The sequence below is a fragment of the Chenopodium album genome, chromosome 27 (assembly GCF_948465745.1).
Source record: "Chenopodium album chromosome 27, dcCheAlbu1.1, whole genome shotgun sequence".
Taxonomy (NCBI): Eukaryota; Viridiplantae; Streptophyta; class Magnoliopsida; order Caryophyllales; family Amaranthaceae; genus Chenopodium; species Chenopodium album.
This window is the reverse complement of record NC_137860.1, coordinates 20,570,126-20,588,672: the sequence shown is the minus strand read 5'-3', so window position 1 is coordinate 20,588,672 and position 18,547 is coordinate 20,570,126. Positions and strand designations below refer to the sequence as shown.

Sequence of the window (18,547 nt, the reverse complement as noted above, 5' to 3'; positions counted from 1 at the left end):
TGTTCCTTGCACAAAATTACTTATATTTGTACTAATTAAGTAAACTGCCTTAGGGTGTGCCTGGATTGGGTGGAATGAGGAGTAAAAGTTATGGGTTGGAATTGTAGGCCTAAATAGAGGCTAAATTGTAACTTTTTCCTTTCCATATGAGAGCAATACAATACCCTAACCCACCCCCCTCCCCTAGCAATTACCCAAGTAACACTTCAGCCTAGCCACCTGTCTCACTCTCCTCTCTTCTCCTCTACCCCCTTATATTCTCTCTTTCTTCCATGGGAATTCACGATTTTTATCTTGTAATTTTTTTTGGTTTCTTTTGTCTAATTATTTTGATATCATAGATAATAGCTACAATCCTTAAATAGTTTCAGAGTTCCTCTTCTTTTGGTATTATGATGAAGCTTGCATTGTTAAATTTGGACTTCTCTTTCATCAGAAAATCATGTAATTGATCTATACCTTATGAACCATGGACTAAAGGAGATGATTCGAAAAAATCCTCCATATCAAAAGCAGAAAATACTACATACCAAACTTTCAAAATCAGAAAATATTACACCATAAACTACTTGTACCTATTTAGAGTAGTGTAAATTGCTGTAATGTTAGGTCATGGAAATATGTGAAATTTGTCTTCTACTGGAGTTTTACTGACTTTTTCTATCTGTGTCTCCAATACAGGCATCTTAATAGAGAATATGAGGCGTGAAGGATTTGAGCTATCTGTCTCACCGCCTAGAGTTATGTGAGTTATTTTGGCAATTTTTTGTTTTGTTTTAATTTTTTTTTTTGTTTTGTTTTTTTTGTTTTTTGTTTTTTGTTTTTTTTTGTTTTTTTTTTTTTTTTTTGTGAATTATGATTTGATTTCTAGAAAATGACAGTATATGTTGCAAGCTACCTATTTTGTTCTGCTAGATTAATCCCCACGTGATCAGATTTAACTGAAAAACCTATGAAAATTGTTTATAGTAGGAACACATTTCTACACTAGACATAGGTGCTTCATTATTCTTAGATTTATCCACCTGCGTTACTTCATTTTTCTTAGTATGTGGATCTACAGTAAATGAAAAGAACATTGTGGAATGGAATGTATTTATTTCATTGGGATACTTTGAATAAAGTTACATTGGCTATCATATTGCACATGAATTTAATTCGAAGACCTGCTTTATTCGATTTATGTAGATGCCCAATTTAATTAAAAAAATCCCTATATTTTAAACCATATCGAGTAACTTTTTTTGGGTGGATTGATAGTTTTGAACCATTTAGTCGTATTTTAATTAGCTTATAACTTGTCACCAAAGAATTACAATTTTAAAACCATTAATATACTACTTCCTCCGTTTCACTAAAATTACAACACTTGCCTATTTGTGTTTTTTCAAACTAATTGCAACACTTCTTTTTTTGACAACTTTTACAGCTTTTCTTACCTACTTTCTTCATACTTGATTAAATCTTTCTCTCTCCTCTTCTCTCTGTCTTCCTAAAAAATAATACTATTACTTTTAACTTTTAGCACTCTCTATCCTCTTGCATTAAATAGTTTGCCCATTGCAAGTGTTGCAATTTTATTAAAACAGAGGAAGTGCAAGTGACCTGTATAAACTAGTATCAAATGTGATGATGTACAAATTAGTAGCAAATGTTGATGATGGTGTAATGTTAAATTTTCTGCAATAGGATGGTTTTAAATGAAAATTGCTCTAACAAATGTTAAGATAATGCAAAAGAGGTCTTTTGGCCCTGAAATGCAATGTAAATATACACTCTTGAGATTGTCATTTAATATTACTTATAATATTGTCTTTTCAAATTTCAATTGCTCTATGTCTTGCAAGTAATGATCGAAAATAAAATAATAATATTACATTAGTCATGATGCACTTTGTGCAACTCAAATCCACATCGTTGATTTGGAATGGCTTGGTAAAATGGCTCACATACCTGTGCTGACATGACCCGACATTGGCACGGATACAAGATCCGGGTCAGATCCTCCATTTGTTACTTTTAACACAAGTCAGACAATGCCATAAATCAAGGACAGAGAAAGAGAGGAAGGAGGGAGATAGAGAGATGTTGTCAAGGATACATCAATGGTTTAAATCATGAAGGAGGTGATTGCTAATCTTGTTTCTCAATCGTTCCCCTCTCTCTCTCTTTCTCTCTCTCTCTAGAAGGAAATGGACACACTTGGGCAGGAAAATATTGCATGATAAGCTGCCCCCTATCAACATTGACCTATTTTATAGTATTATTATCTAGTTTCTTCTTTTAAACAAAGATTATTCACCCATCATTTATCTTGGTTTCCATAAGCTGCAACCTCACCTAAAGCATTTCCTTTTAAATCTGCTTCTTGAAGAATTTTTTATAATCCCTAGTTTCATAAAAGGTAACTACTTCACCATTCAATATGTCAATATTTAGTAGAATAGCATCAAGATCCCTGAATTGCAGCCATGGTGAATTCTGCAACCCCAAAGCCTTCCTTGTCTATTTTGTCCTGTGCTCAACAGTATGCCGTTCATAACCCGTAGTACATTAACTGAGCAATGTATAAACTGCTCATGAATTGATAAAATATTTAATTTGGTTACAGCAATCTTCCTGGCTATTCGTAATTATCTCACCGTTTTCACTATCTACCAAACCTTTTCTTAATTTTGGTACTTCTACGTATCTATTGTTGCTACCACATTTTATGCACGATAGTGCAGGGATTTCTTGATCTCTGCAGCCTTGTGGGGCTGCTTCTAGTATTAATCACCATCACTGCCATTTATCACTTTTTCAAGCGTAGGATCCACAGTCGACAAGAAAGAATGTGCATTACTCACCCCAGAATTGTCAATCTTCTTTCATTTATTTCTTCTTGTTACCATCCTCCAGCCAGCGCCATTTGCAGAGGAAGCAGAAGTGGTGGCTGACTTGGAGTAGCAGCTGCAGCACATCCTGTAGGGTTAATGAAGACCTAGAAGTAGCTGCAGGTACAGGTTGTAATGTTCTAGGCCCTCAAACTTCTCTTTTGCACAGGTTTTTTTCTTGGCCTACTGCTAGGCTCCCAGTCCTCACCAATTATTGCCCCCAACCTCTTACAGAGATATGGTTTCTAGTTTCTTCCCCAGTACCTTCTATATAAATTTTTTATACTTAAAGAATTCAGGTTAAGGAACAGTGACATCCACAAACATCCTATCAAAGGCAGTTTTTTATTTTTTTAGTAGCAAATTCATTTGCATACAAGATACTACCAAAATGCTCCCAGTCTCACCTAATGAGTTCTCCACTCTAACAAATTAGAGGAAGGTTAGGATGTCTAAACTACAACGGGATAACCAATAATCTTTAATTTCATGTATTGAATTATTTAGAATTTAAAAATGGAAAAGGAAAGGACGTCATTCACATTTAACCTTTTTTTTTTAGAACTTAAGATGATATTCTGTTTGGAATGAGAAATATAATCTATGATTGTTTTTCCTAAAAAAAATCATTTTGTATGCAGGGAAGATTGATTGATGGATAGATTGTACAATTAAACACTGTCTTAGTATGGTATGAATTCACTGGTTTAAGAAAATATGTATTCCTATTATCAGTGTGATTAAGTAGGATTAATGATGATTTTGAGCCCATATCTTCTTGTCCCTCAACTACTTTTTCTTTCTCTGTCTGTGTTTGGAGATTCACCTTATTTGTGCTATAGGTTATTAATGATAAATTATTTATAATACCATATGATGCAATGGCAACTCTTTTCCCTTGCTACTACATGGTAGATTGGTAACCAACTACTTTGTCTGCTGAATCAGGTATAAAATTGAAAAGGGTGAAAAACTTGAACCATTGGAGGAAGTAACTATAGAGGTAATTACTATTGGTGTCTTGAGGGAATGCACCAAGAGACAGTTTTTCCGAGAAAAATGGTTGTCTTATTGATACATATATTATTCTTGTTCCAGGTCAATGAAGAGCATGTGGGTTTGGTCATGGAAGCTCTATCTCATAGGCGAGGTGAAGTTGTTGACATGGGACCTGTACCTGGTCATGCTGGGAGGACTAGATTGTCCATGATATGTCCATCAAGGTTGGTTATTTATGTTTTTTTTTTTCTTAATTATCTGTTAAAATAGTTCTTGGACCTTATGTTTCCTGTCGGTATAACATTGGGAAGCAGCCTTTATGTTTTATTTGGGTGTTGGGCTGTGCGGGTTACCAAAATATGTCCTGAATGTTTAGAACTATGTTCCAGTGCCTTGATTGTTAAAAATTGCTTTCAGGGACTTCAGTCATCACTGAATTTTTATATTCCCCCTTTTATCTGGCAGTGGGGACAGCTAAAACTCACAATTAAGCTGCTTTGTCATTATGGGGAATTATTGGACTTGACAAAGGCTACTGATATCTATCATTTCAGGAGAATGGGGGAAGATTTGAACAAATTACCTAGAAGTCATAGTATTGGGGATTTGGGGTTAGAAGAACTAATAATAGAATCAGCCGTCATCACAAACTAATGCTGGGCATAAAGCAAAATTGTACGTTCTATATGGCTAAACAGCACTTTGACCATCAGTGTATCCTAGATATTAGTATCTGTTTTTGTGCTATTAATCATTAATCTTTTTGTCTGCATGTGTCCATATTTCAAGTTTATACTTGTGTGTTATAGGATTGCTGTTGAATAATGTACAGTGTTATGACACTCCTTTCCCACTGAATTTCCTTACAAGACTTCTCAGCCCTTTACTTCTGTACTGTATTCTTAATGTTCCTTGTTTTAATAATTAATGATGGTGATATTCGTCTTATAAATTTTATGTGACGGGGTTTCATTTCATATGCTTATCACGCGGTTAGATGTTCCTCACTGTTAAAAAGCCTAGTAATTAAAGAAAGAAAATTTAAGAAATGCAGGTAACAGTTTTAAATGCTGTATGTAGTGTTACAAATTCATCTATGTTTTCCGGATTATGAGAAAGTACATACATTTACATCATTATGTATCTAGCTGTGCTTACAAATTCATCTATGTTTTCCAGATAATGCTGTATGTGGTTTAGCTGTGCTTAAATCTCTTCTTTGATGTGTAGAAGAAGAGAATTCTGACAATTTAGCAATTAATATGTGTAGTAGGTAGCAGTAGTTGAATTTTAAATTTTCATTTGTACTAGTGTTTGATGGTACATTTGTCTTGTGCATGGACAATTTATGTATCTAGTCGACCATTGCAATGTTCACTTTCACAGAAACAAAGTAGGAGTCTAAATTATTCTTTAGGCCTTATGATGTGAGATTTCTTTTTTTTTTTTTTTTTTTTTTTTTTTTTTTTTTTTGACGTAATTGTTGCTAGACTTTTCACTTTTTTACTGTGCAGATAATCTTAGTTTTATGGTAATGTTTCAGGGGATTGGTTGGTTATAGAAGTGTGTTCTTCAGTGTCACACGAGGAACTGGATTCATGCACAGGGCATTCCAGGGTACGTCTTACTAACTCTCTTCTATGTTCCCGTTTGTTGTAAATACTAGATTCTTTTGACGTATATATGTGCATTTTTGACAGCTTATGGTAAGCACCGAGGTCCTTTAGGGAATGTTAGGAAAGGAGTATTGGTAAGTTATTCTTCAATCACTGTTTTATAGAATCTTAGCAGTAGTCGTTACCTTGGGGATTACACTTGTAGATTAGTCTGTTCAATTTTGTTGTAAGCTAAAATATACTGTCTCCGTGTCTATTTACTTGACTAACATTCCTAAATAAAAATGTCATATTACTTGACCCATACTATATTTGGTATGCCATTGGTTGACAAAATTTCTAAATTACCCTCATAAAGTGTAGGTGGAGACAACTTTTGGGGGTAATAAAGTAAATCATGTCATTCATTTGCACCAAGGGTCACCAACTACAATTTCTCTCCCCTCTCCTTAAAGATTGTACCAAAAACTATGGGTCAGATAAATAGAAACGAAGGAAGTATTTCTTTGCTACATTACCTTTTTAGAGAAGCCTGTTCACAATTTCCAAAATAAGTTTTGATACTAGCCGCGGTCTATATGTGCGAAGGACATAAAGTTTTAAGTTTTTGTTGGTTACGGTAAACTAATCACAATGGCTTGTGTATATGATTTTTGAAAGAGTGTTCAAATCTAATAATGTTCAAATTTGAAGACAAAAAGTAAATAAATAAATGACATCCCAATTCCCAAATTAATCAATTAATGTGGTTGAGGAACTCTACTAAATGATGGAGGGTGCATTAGTAGTTATTATTTGCATAGTGATTTTACCTCGATGTTTGCTTACACGTTTTTACCATTCACTAGAGTGGGTTTTTTCTTGTTTCAAGCTTATTAGGATTCTTTAACTATTCAGATTGTTTTAGAGATGGAGCTGTTTAGTTAGGGAGTCTTATGAATTGAGCTCTATCTTTTGAGTTTTCTTAGCCTAGCTCTTTCATGTATTTTTAGCTTGTAATGCCTATTTAAGGACACAAAGATCTTCAATAAAATCAGAATATTGATTAGTGTTAGCTATAAAGTGACTAAAACTAGTTACTAGTATGTCCTCAATTTTGAACACACGAAAATTAGATTTGGTTCATTAATGCACAATGTTAAACTTAATTTTCCTTCGGTAATTTGAATGGAAATATATGAAAACTAGATGCTATGTAGGTGTTGGAATGGACAAACATTACTATTGACATTGGCATGAGACTTCCCTTAATAATTACATATTTATTCATTACTATTGCCACAATCTATTAACACCTACTAAATAGACACCGAAAATCATGAATCATTATTATTGTAAAATGAACTTTAAACGCCCATAGGGGGGGGGGGGGGGGACGAGATTTCATAAGGAAATGGAGTACTGCAAAGCTTCGCAATGTTTTTTGAGGCTTTAAAATTAATAAGTGGTTTCCAATATGCTCCAATCCAAATTCTGGTGTTCCTACCAAACATCACGAAAGATATTTTGCATAGCAAGTTTGTAAAAGAAAATTTTTGTTGAAACATCCTTTTTAATACTCACTTTTGGAAACAACTATCTTCTAAGTTTACAATTTTAAAATCGCACCCAAAAATCAAAAACGTTTTAGTAGCACTATGAAAAACGGATTCTAATTTCTTTTTTGTTTGTGATGCCCACTTCATGTTTTATTTATCTCTAATTTTTGTATTTCATCCTCGTTCAACTTTAATTTCCTGGTAATTCAAAGCAAAGCTTAACTAAAAAAGCTCCAACTTTCATTGATTTGCAATTATGAATCTCTAAACTATAAATTTGGGGAATTAGAGATTATAAATTTTGAAATAATGGAATTAGTGATTTAGTGTATTTAAATTTGGGGTGGGTAATTAGAGTTCCTAAATCTTTCTAGCGGTTTAGGGCTCTTAAAGCAATTTAGGGGTTTAGGGAATTAAGCGATCACATTAGTTATTATCAATTTGGGGAATTACATTGTATATATTTGGGTGATGTGGGCGTACAAATTTCGGAACTATTGTGATTTGGCCCATAATCAGAACAATTTAAGTGAATAATATGGTTATTTTTACATCAAGTAGTACTTGTGTAGTGGTAAAGATTGCATCTCACTATAGACACTTTAGGTTGTGGATTCCCTTACCCTTCCCCCCCCCTCCCCACAAGGTTTTTGTCCATTAACCCGGGTTGAGTTGACTTGTGCGAGGTTCGGGCTTAAGGTTCTTAATTCTAGTATGAAGATGCCTTCTCCTTACATTATAGAAAAAAAAAAGTCTACTCTAACTTGACCAAAATGCATGCATTTGTCTTTCTTACTCAATGCCCATCAATTACCTAAAACTAAATGAAAAATTTCCCATCAGTATAATTTTATTGCTGGTATAATAAATAGAGTTTTTTTAGAGATGCATTGTTGAAGAGAAGCTTTGAAAAAGTATGCAATGTTCTTTGTGCAATACTTAAGGATTATAGCAGACAATCAAAAAGTTCTTTTTCTCCAACCATACTATATCATGTCCCTTATATTAATGAAGTTAGGAAGTCACACTTTTGTTGGGTGCACTTTCTAGATGTTTATGGCTCTTGTGATTTGAAGGTTAAAAAGCATCACATATCATGATCCTGATTGTATTTTACTTTATTGCACAGGTGTCCATGGGATACGGAGCTATTACAGCTCATTCACTGATGGGTTTGGAAGCACGTGGAATCCTCTTTGTAACTCCTGGGATGGAGGTTATAATTCTATCCTCTCATTTATAAAAAAGATTATTGGTCCTCTATATTACTGTATTTTGCTTGAAATATTTTTGCAAATATAAACGAAATTAATTGACTTGTTTGCTTGCCATCTTGAATTGAGGGTATTGAGACACCATCAGTTTTAGTTTGTTAGTCTATTGCTGTTACTCTAACACGGGTATGAGTGTCGGGTGTGCTATGTTACTCGGACTTTTCATTTCACCTCACGTACCAATGTCGGACCCTCGACACTTGGACATGGGTATGACACTCGGACACTTCACTTTTAGTTCAAAATCATGGAGATTTTCACAAAATAGCCGAGTTGGACGCTTGGACACATACCCATGTTGGACTTGGTACCCAAGTCCAAGTAACATAGCGGGTGTGGTACATATCCAAGTATATGATACATCAAGGATATTATTTCAGACACTGGGACATGCATAAATGGATCATATTTTGATATTTTGGAAGGTATTTCCACATGAGATTTAATGTAATATACACATTTATGGCTGACTTGCTTGTTAATTGTTAAAAGGCTTATTTGAAGCCCATTTGTGAGCACATACCACTAGTGTTCTTGTTTTCCTTTCTTTGATTTGAACATTTTCTTCTATGACTGTGGTTTAATCTAGTTAAAGTGTCTTAGGTGAGCATTGAAGTGTCAGGTAAGGATTCCACACCCATGTCGGAGTCGGTATGAAGAGTCTAAGTGACATATGTTGTTAGAAGTGAAATTTAAAGGCTATTGTTGGCTGGTTCATGGTTTAACGAGATCTACTGCAATATGGAATTTACTTTAACTAGCATTGTGTTACTCGAGTTCAGGGGTAAAAGTAAAAGTATTGAACATTGTGTTTATTTCTTGTGCATCTACCACAAAATACCACCTTAAAAGTAGCAATGTTTATCAGATTCAGTGAAGTATTCTGTTGATAAATTACAAATGTGCAATGGAGAATCTGAATGTTTTCCAGGAAAGGAACCTGATTGTCTTCTGAAGGTGGTCATTAGTATAGCAAAAGACCGCCAAAAGTTGAATGAAGTAAATTAGGAATCATGTATATCATAGGCACTAGGATCTACCACATTGTACACCTGGATTGTCACTTTGTAACACACTAGAAATTCCTTTCCTTTAAAATAGAACTTGGATAATAGAACCATGGGTTTTGAAATTAGGGTTTTATAATCTATGTATGTTTTGTATATAGAATTGCCTTCCAAGATTAGCAGGCCCACAAAGTATCTGCACTTACAACAAGAGTAGTGAAGATCATAACTTTTGCCCAAATCCAAAGAACATAGATGAATGGAAAAAATGTATGTGGTATATATTATTGGGAATTGGTGTATACTCCCTCCGTCCCCGAATGATAGTCACTTTTGCCATTTTTAGTGACTCAAAATGTTAGTCACATTTGCTTTTTTCAAGTAGCATTAATGTTATTTTTTTACCAAAATTTTCTAACATTTGCATAAATATTTGTGGAAATTTTACTTTCCCGTGTAAATTTTACCTTCCCATGTACTTTAATTACTTTCTCTCTGTACTTTTTTGTATACCCAATGTAATACTTTTTCAATGTACTTTCTTTAACTCTTCTTAATTCCCGTGATTTTTCTTCAAAAGTGACTATCAATCGGGGACGGAGGGAGTACTTGATTGTAGGTTAATCGCCTAAATAAATAGGCACTGGTTGAATGATAATTATGAAAGGAAATAAATTGGGTGAGGAAAGTCGGGAGTGAAATGGGCAAAAATCAACGATCTCTGAAATGGCTACTTAATTGAGCTAATCAATCAATCAATCAAAGCCTTAATCTCATAAGTGGGTCGGCTACATGAACCAAATTTGATTATTACGTGTAGTCATCAACAAAGATCCTCCTCCTCCATCCCTTACGATCCATTGCCTCATCCTCATGCACATCTATATACTTCATATCCTTCCTAACTCCTTCCAACCAAGTCATTTCGGTCTCCCTCTCCCTCATTTAACCCCTCCATGGTCTCACTCTTCCACTCTTCGTATCGTGCACCCTCAAGTCTCCGTCTTACATGCCCAAACCACCATAGACGATTTTTCCTTAGTTTGTCTGCAATGCCTGCCACGCCACACCTACCTTCTTGCGAATAACCTCATTTATGATTCTTTCTCTTAAGGTGCTCTCGCACATCCACCTTAACATTCAAATTTCCTTAACCTCCATCTTTTTAATGTGCTCTTTCTTAGAAGCCTAACATTTAGCATTTTTCCTTTCAATTGTAAGGGAATGCATTTTCCTTTCAATTGTAAGGGAATGCATTTTCCTTTCAACTATAAGGGAATGCTTCGGTCGCATAACACTCCCGTGGCCGCTCTCCACTTAAGCCACCCTGACTTAATCCTATGGGCCACGCCTTGATTAATGTCACCATTGATCTTGATGATCGACCCAAGATATGTAATTAAAAAATTATTATCTTGCAATCAGCGAGATAATAAATAAGATGGATTACTAAAAATGAACACTGACCCACAGCCCGTGCCTTGCCATGAACCTGGTCCAGCTGTTGCATGTGCATGTGGTCAACCAATCACTTTAGCGGTTTAGCCCTTTACCAAACAAGCTGTAATACACTCCCCTTTATAAATTGTTGAAAACATTGGTATTCATTTCATGCGGGAAGATTGTGGTTTATCTCTCTTTGGGATGTGATTTGAACTCGTTGAATTTCCAACACTGTCTGTGGCCTATTTATATGGTTGCATTCTTGTGTCAGATTGGATTGACATGGGATACAATCTTTCGAATCCAAGTATGAATATTGGGTTCATCTCAGATGCGATCAACTTGATAGTGACACACTGGCACATCATTGATTGAAACTGTTTGAGATTATGCACATTGGGAAAATATGATTCATCTTTTCAATTAATGTCTTGCTTTTGTATCCCTTGTCCACGCTGATGAAGTGTTTATTCTTTTTTGCATTTGAGCTTCTTCCATGCCTCGATTGGCTTGTTGATTTGTGTTGACAAATTTTTCAATGCAGACATATGATGGCATGATCATTGGGGAACATTCCCGTGAGTCAGATCTTGATGTAAGAGAATTTAACTTTTTTTTCCCTACGATTCTCTCTCTCTCTCTCTCTCTCTCTCTCTCTCTCTCTCTCTGTGCATTATATTTGCATTAATTTTTAACTGATGTTGGGATTTCATTGTCACAGGTTAATCCTGCCCGGTGTAAGGAGCTAAACAATATACGTGCTGCTTCGAAGGATGAAAATGTGAAACTGTCACCTCCTCGCCTTGTACGTAATCCTAAACTGACTCCATCTTTTAACTCTCTATCATTTCTGCCCTAATATGAAGTTTGGAAGTAAATTGTGATATTGCTTTTTCTCTTGGCATAAATAAATTTGTTAACCAACATGATACATGTAAGGCTATAGGTTTTTTCTTTGCATAAATCGTTGTGTTTTGGAATCATTTTAATTTGGTTGGTATTTTTCTGTATTAAGCTAGTAAATGAAAAAGGAGGTGATAATCCCTGTATTACTGATGCTATGAAATTATGAAAGGTGTATACAAGTGAGTAGCTGGAGAAGATAAAAGAAATTACATCACTATCAATTTGCCACTCTCTACAACTTTCTCCTTATGTATAAAATTATCTCTAACAGCTGCCACAATATTTCTCCTACCTGCATTTGTTTCTCACATGCTTTCCAAGGCTCATTCTTTAATGATTTGTTGAGAAGGACCCACTTAGGCTGCAATCTCCAAATTGTCCTTGTTTTTATGCCTAGCATAAGTCATTCACATAGTTGGGTAAGGTGAGGGAAGCTGGTGCATCACAATGAGTGAAACCCTTCAGCAGTTTAATTCACATATTACTATTGTTATTGAGGGGCTATCAACGAATTAAATGTAAGACTGCAATCAAACTCCTAAATGATGTTTCTAGTTAAGTCAGTGGTATTTTGCTTCTACCAGAGAATGCTACTAAAAATATTTTACTGTTTTGTTGATTTCCGAATTCATCGTCCTTATCTCCGACAAAATATGAAGGAGAAGAAAAAAAAATGTGGGACTTCAAAAGTTAAAATATAAGTGTGGTTCACATTAACAATTGAATGTTTAGGCAAGTCCTTAAGATTTGAGAAAGACCAAGATATATCAAATAGTAGATTTGAATAGAAATTATCATCCTCAATTCCTGTTTATATAAAATTTTGGCTGTTCACTTGAATTGTTTGAAATCTTGATGTGTTTTGCACCAGAAGGTGGTAGAAAATGGGCTTGGGTATAAAACGAGGAAAAATATGCACCCCAAAAATAAGCGCGCACACACACACACACACACATGTTTGAATATAAGTGTTAACAGCTCAATGATTTTGCTTTCAGATATCTCTAGAAGAAGCAATTGGTTATGTTCAATCTGATGAATTGATAGAGGTAAGCTGATTTTCCAATCCATTTTTCTTTTGCAACACAAAATATTAAATAATTATTTGGAAGCATATTAAGTAATACTCTGATATATTCTCCAAAAGCTTGTTACTAGGGACTAAATTCCACAAAATTTTGGATTGAATTTGGTTTTAGAGAACTTAGCCTGTATATTTTGGAGCGGGTATTAATTTGAAAAAAAAAAATCGAATTCAGTACTCCTAAAATCCTAATAAAAATATCAAGCTCTGTGTGCTGGATCTAGTTCTTTTTAGACTGTTGTCTTATGCAAATGTTTATTGACTCGTTGTGCAGGTTACCCCCAAATTTATCCGGTTAAGGAAAAAATATCTAGATGTAAACAAACGCAAAACAATGAGCAAAAGGCCCAAGGAATAAGGACTAATTAATTCGCATTAATTAGTAGAGGTGTGAGACTTCACTTGTACTTTGTTGGGCAAATTCTGTAGGAAGCGCCATTTAACGGAGGCAGAGTGAGGAGTAGTGAGCTTTAAGCCTAAGGACTGAAGTTCCTGACCTGTTCCCGTTTCATTTATATTGGGGATCACATCTAGTAGTGAGCAGTTTTTAGCTTAAGATTTTGTTGTTGATTTATAATCAATTTTTGAAAACACGGAAAAGCAATTCATCTCTTGTATCAATATATGGCAATAAATATTCAAACAGGTATATATGTTATATGTATACATATAAAACAAAAATTAATGGGATAAAAGCTATATTTTGGACATTAGTAGGATTTTTTTACTTGGATAAAATATTTAGGGTTCGTTTGGTATTGTTGTGGCCTGTGGTTTTTTTTTTTTTTTTTTTTTTTTTTTTTTTTTTTTTTTTTGGTTTTTTGTTTTTTAAAAGTATATTATGCATGTCACATAACGAAAAAAAATTTATTTAGACTTATTAAAATCATGATAATTTTGAAAACTGATAACAGAAAAGTGAAAATACCTTTTTCTTGTTTCTTGTTTTTGGTTTTTAGTTTTTATTTTTTATTTTTTTAAAAAAAAAGGAAACTGAAAACCAAAAATGATGCCAAACAAGCCCTTAGTTGTTAGTTTGTTGAGTTTAAGTTTTCTACGGAGTACTTGTTAAGTTATGAAATATATATAGAGATGAGGGTAATTTTTAGAGAGGTAAAAGTTCAACTTGTAAGTTGTTACTTTGTATGATTTTTTTATGTATCTTACAAGATGAGTTTGCATGGGTATTTAGGGAGTGTTTGGTATGAAAATTTGTAATGTAGGAAACGTAAACAAATAAGTGTTTTCATTTCTATTAGTTTGGTATGAGCTACAAGTAACAAATACCGTTTTTAAAGGGTAACAAAATCCCCCAAATTGTTACCCTTATCCAACTACTGGAAACAAAATGTGTTTCCCTTAATCATAAACTCCTCAATTTATTTCCAGGGGAACAGGGTTAAAACGAAAGAAAAAAAAGCTTGAAATCTTGTATGAAAATTTGTCTTATGCTTTGTTTTCATGGTTGCTTATGAATTACTTGTTGCCGTCAAGAGGGACAAGAAGTTTGTTATTGCTGATGCTTTGATTGGAAAAAAGAAGAAAGGAATGACGTTCCCCTTATTCTTCCAACTCTTGCCTAGTGATTCTTGAACTCGAGTACTATGGAACAAAATGAGATCACTTATTGCATTGACTCAATACTCGGATTGAAAAGGAAGATTATATGAAAGAATTTTGAAAACCAATGGGAAATACACTACTCATTCCTATTATGACAAAAAAAACGACGCATGCATGGTCCTAGTATACGATCATAAACAATATAGTGCATTACTTGAAGACCAAGTGTGTGCAACGACTCAACATGTGTGATTAGGTTAATTTATTAAGACTCATGGTATGATCGCATGGCTAGACATGAGGACGTTGTGAAAAACAAAGGACCAAGAGACCAAATAGCACGTAAGACTAAAAGACAAACTAACATGATTAATTTTGTCTAATTTTAATGTTTATGCTATTTAGTAGGTGAAACGGTCCATTGGAAATCGTTAGTCATAAATAAGATCAAGCACAACCAAAGTTCACATGTTAAGGTTAGCACAATAATTACAAGAAACTAGGAAGATGATTGGAATTCTAGAAGAGTTAGGACTCACGGGTATAAATAAATAAATAAATAAATAAATAAAAATAAAAGTCTATAATCCTATGTTATATAATTTGACATGGATTAAAGGACTGGCTAAGACTAGCTTGACACGAAAAGAGAAAGAAAAAAAACAACTTTGAAAAAAAGAAGGTTGGACGCTAAAAAGACACCTAAACTAGACATGCTGTAGTATATCGGTTATTACTTCTTTTCTGTGATTCTGATTGGGACGAAACCAACGCCAAATGAAAAATTAAACTCGGGGCTATAGATCCATTGGTGGCATGACACGTAACTCTTTCTAGAACTCCGGCTATGACCAAAACAAGTTGACTCTTATGCAGGATACGGGAATAAAAATCCGGGTGACCCAAAAATTGAAAAAGAAAAAAATAAAAAACTATGACTCGACTCTAATAAAAAAGGAGGGTTATATAAGAAAATATTAAAAATAAAAATATACACACGTAAGCACATTGTCACGAATGATGCAACGAAGTTCGCAACCTAAAGTCAAGATCTATGTTCCACTATGGTCAAGCTTATTTGGGTGTCAAAGGGTACCATGATTAAGAGTTTGGACGTGTTAGCAAGGTACCTCCCTTGAGGGTGTATGCCAACGGGCGGCTCCGCGAGTTTGAAATGAAATCAAACTCAACTCCATGGTTTGGGTGGACTTAAAAACTCGGATGAACCCTTATTGTCATGAACGTTTTCGGGTTGATAGAGCTTAACTCCCCCGGGCTAGCCAAATACGTAGAACACGTACTATTGTGGAAAAAATAGGCAACCTAAATTGCATATGCATATGTGAAATGCCAGTTAAATCGCAGGAATACAATTCAAGAATCTTTCAAGTCTCATCCACTCATCTCAATTAAATACCGATCACTCAAATCAATAAATAACCGAGAATCCTCCCCACGGGAGTCGCCAAATTGTAGGCATCGTTTGAAGTGTGCCTTTGTTAAAGCATGTGTGAATATGCTTGGCACTCATAGGAAGTGAGAATTGACATATACGATAAGGGACACGATTAGGGACAAGGAAAGTAGGGAGCCGCCAACAAGTTTTTAAGGAACTTGTAACAGTTCATGGATCATTTAAGACAACCACGAATAAAGGGAAAATGATAGGAAACAACAATTGACCCGTGAAGGTTACACCCCATATCCATGAGATTACTAATTCCATATGGTTCGGAACCATGAATGGAGGTTCGGGGATGATGGTACGAAGTGAGTCATGGAGTCATATTCGCCCGTATTGGCCTCTACTCGATTCTTAAATTATAGTGAAAAATATTTCTGTGATCTCAAAGGCATACAAACAAAATATTCAATTTGCTTCAAACTATTATAAAGCTAAATTGGTTGAATATTAATGCAACACATAATTCTATAATATTGTGATCACTTCGATTAAACAACAAGATTAAAAAGGAACATAAAGCGGTCGTCCAAATTATCTTATTAGACGTGATTTTCAATTACATATTCCCTTTAACATGCAATATGGTGATCAATAAATAATAATAGAATAAATATTAGTATTGGAAGCAATTTAATAATATTAACGTTAGTCAAAATAAATAATAATAAACCTAATCATGATATTAGCAATATAAAATAAAAATAAGTAGCTAACTTAATTAATTACTCACATTCCACGCGCTCCTTTAACTTGCCACTTCATGAATAAATTGTTAGTAACTTCAATATTAATAAATCAAATGGAAATTAAATTAAATTAAAAGTAGAGTTGATTTGGTTCAAACCCTCAGTTACTTATACTTTTCACGCCTTGGTTTAAGTATAGAACCTCGGGTCAAGTATGGACTCTTTGGAGTGCTTAAGGGATGTATGATGGAAGCATATCGTGGCTAGAAATTAGGTTAAAGCAAGAGAGAGAGGAGAGAGAAGGTTTTGGTGTATAAGAGAGGAAGAGAGAATGATTTGATGATCAAGCTTGTTGATGATTGAAAAAGGGGAGATATGAACTCTATTAATAGGGAAAAAAGAAGGTCGAAGAATTAAGATAAGATCCGAATTTAATCGAAATAAAACTCGACACAGCAATTTTTGCGGTTTTGTTTTTATCCTATCTTTTGATCCAGAAATTGGAATAAGATAAATAATATGTCGTTGGAAATCTGTTAAAGTTTTCTTTCTAACCCAATTAAAATCAGATTAAAATATTCTGTAGAATAAAAGATATGGCCAAAATAGTAGGACGGTGTCAGTTTTGGATAGAGTTTCATATTTCATTCATATCTTTTTCGTTATAGCTCAGAATCAATATTTCAATTTATTATTGGAAAGATAATTTCAAGAACTATCCAAACAGCTAAGATTTAGCTAAAAACTATAAGGCACAAAAATAATTTCTGACTATCTTTGAACGTCTTTCAATTTGAATCGAATTACTAGAGGAGTTTTATTCCATTTCAAACTCTTTGATCTTATTATCTTTTCAAAAAGGATAATTAAGATCTTTTAAAAACTTATAGAAGCTTCCAATTAATCCTGATTGGTTTAGAAATGGGATTTAATCCTTTGGACCCTCCACTTGATCATTGGGTCATAGGTAAGGTGGGCTTAGACCTAGTTTAGTATTTTGGCCATAATTTATTCGTTAAAACTCGGATTTGGGCTTATGATATATCGTTGGAAAGCTGTTTTCAAGCCCCATCCAACCATTTAATAATTGAACCCACATTATGGACCAAAATAAAATGTTCTAAACGTTTTATAAAATGTAAACGAAATGAATGATTTTAAAGGACACGAAATGAATTATTTTGGGTTTAAAGGCATGAAAAGAGGAAAATAAGTTATGCTTTGGGGAAATGGGCTAGGAATTGGGTTGATTTATGAAATTTATTGGGATTGAACATGGATTTAAGCACTCCAAAGATTAAATACTCAACCCGACTAATAACGGCGGTGAATGAGTGTTCATCATCGGCTTTGGTTTTGGGGAGACATTTTCAGGTGTCTACAGTGCCACTAGAAAGAAAACCTCCCAAGGAGAGACCTAGAGCGAAAGAAAGTTTCTTGGGGTGTGTTTTATTCACTTGATTTTCACTTAACTGAGTTTATCTAAATTTAACAGAACTTATTTGAGCAACACTGAACTTATCTAAACTTATCGTAATTTAACTGAACTTATTAATTAATACTTATTTTAGTTGTAATTTGAATTTGTAAAACTCTTATTAGAACTTGTTATTCTTAAATTGAACTAATTTGAACTTGTTTTCTTTTTTTTTTTTTTTTTTTTTTTGAAAGATTTGAACTTGTTTTCTTAACTGAACTTATTTGTACTTAACTAAACTTATTAGATTTGAAGTAATTGAAAATAAGGTGAACAGAACAAATACTTAATTAGAGTTGTACTTATCTGTACAAAGTCACTTAGTAATACATATAATATGTGTTTATAATTTTTTATTTATTGGTAAGAAGAAGAGATTCAACCATATATATCCAAAATAGCAACATAGAGATTCATAATTTGATGGAAATAAAATTATCAAAACAAGAATTTATCAAGTACAAGCTCTACCATGTCAATAATAAAAAAAAAAAGGTACAAGCTCTATAGCTTCATGCATTGCACATTAAGTAATTGAAGAAAGCTAATCAAAAAGCATAATATAATAAAAAAAAATTATTTACATAGCTCTTCTTTTTGGTGAATTATGTAT

At 33.9% G+C, this 18,547-nt stretch overlaps 1 protein-coding gene across 1 annotated transcript in view; it reads left to right on the top strand.

Annotated features, from left to right (window-relative positions):
- The window catches only part of LOC145619088 (uncharacterized), a 30,015-nt gene extending 16,559 nt beyond the window's left edge, over positions 1 to 13,456 (top strand). Inside the window, exons 10-19 of the mRNA XM_081673687.1 lie at positions 682 to 745; positions 3,825 to 3,879; positions 3,975 to 4,099; positions 5,419 to 5,492; positions 5,576 to 5,625; positions 8,159 to 8,245; positions 11,298 to 11,348; positions 11,475 to 11,558; positions 12,658 to 12,708; positions 13,018 to 13,456. Of these exons, the coding sequence (XP_081529813.1) occupies positions 682 to 745; positions 3,825 to 3,879; positions 3,975 to 4,099; positions 5,419 to 5,492; positions 5,576 to 5,625; positions 8,159 to 8,245; positions 11,298 to 11,348; positions 11,475 to 11,558; positions 12,658 to 12,708; positions 13,018 to 13,101 (725 nt within the window). The 3' untranslated portion in view covers positions 13,102 to 13,456. The remainder of the gene's footprint in view (positions 1 to 681; positions 746 to 3,824; positions 3,880 to 3,974; positions 4,100 to 5,418; positions 5,493 to 5,575; positions 5,626 to 8,158; positions 8,246 to 11,297; positions 11,349 to 11,474; positions 11,559 to 12,657; positions 12,709 to 13,017) is intronic.
- Positions 13,457 to 18,547: the final 5,091 nt, after the last annotated feature.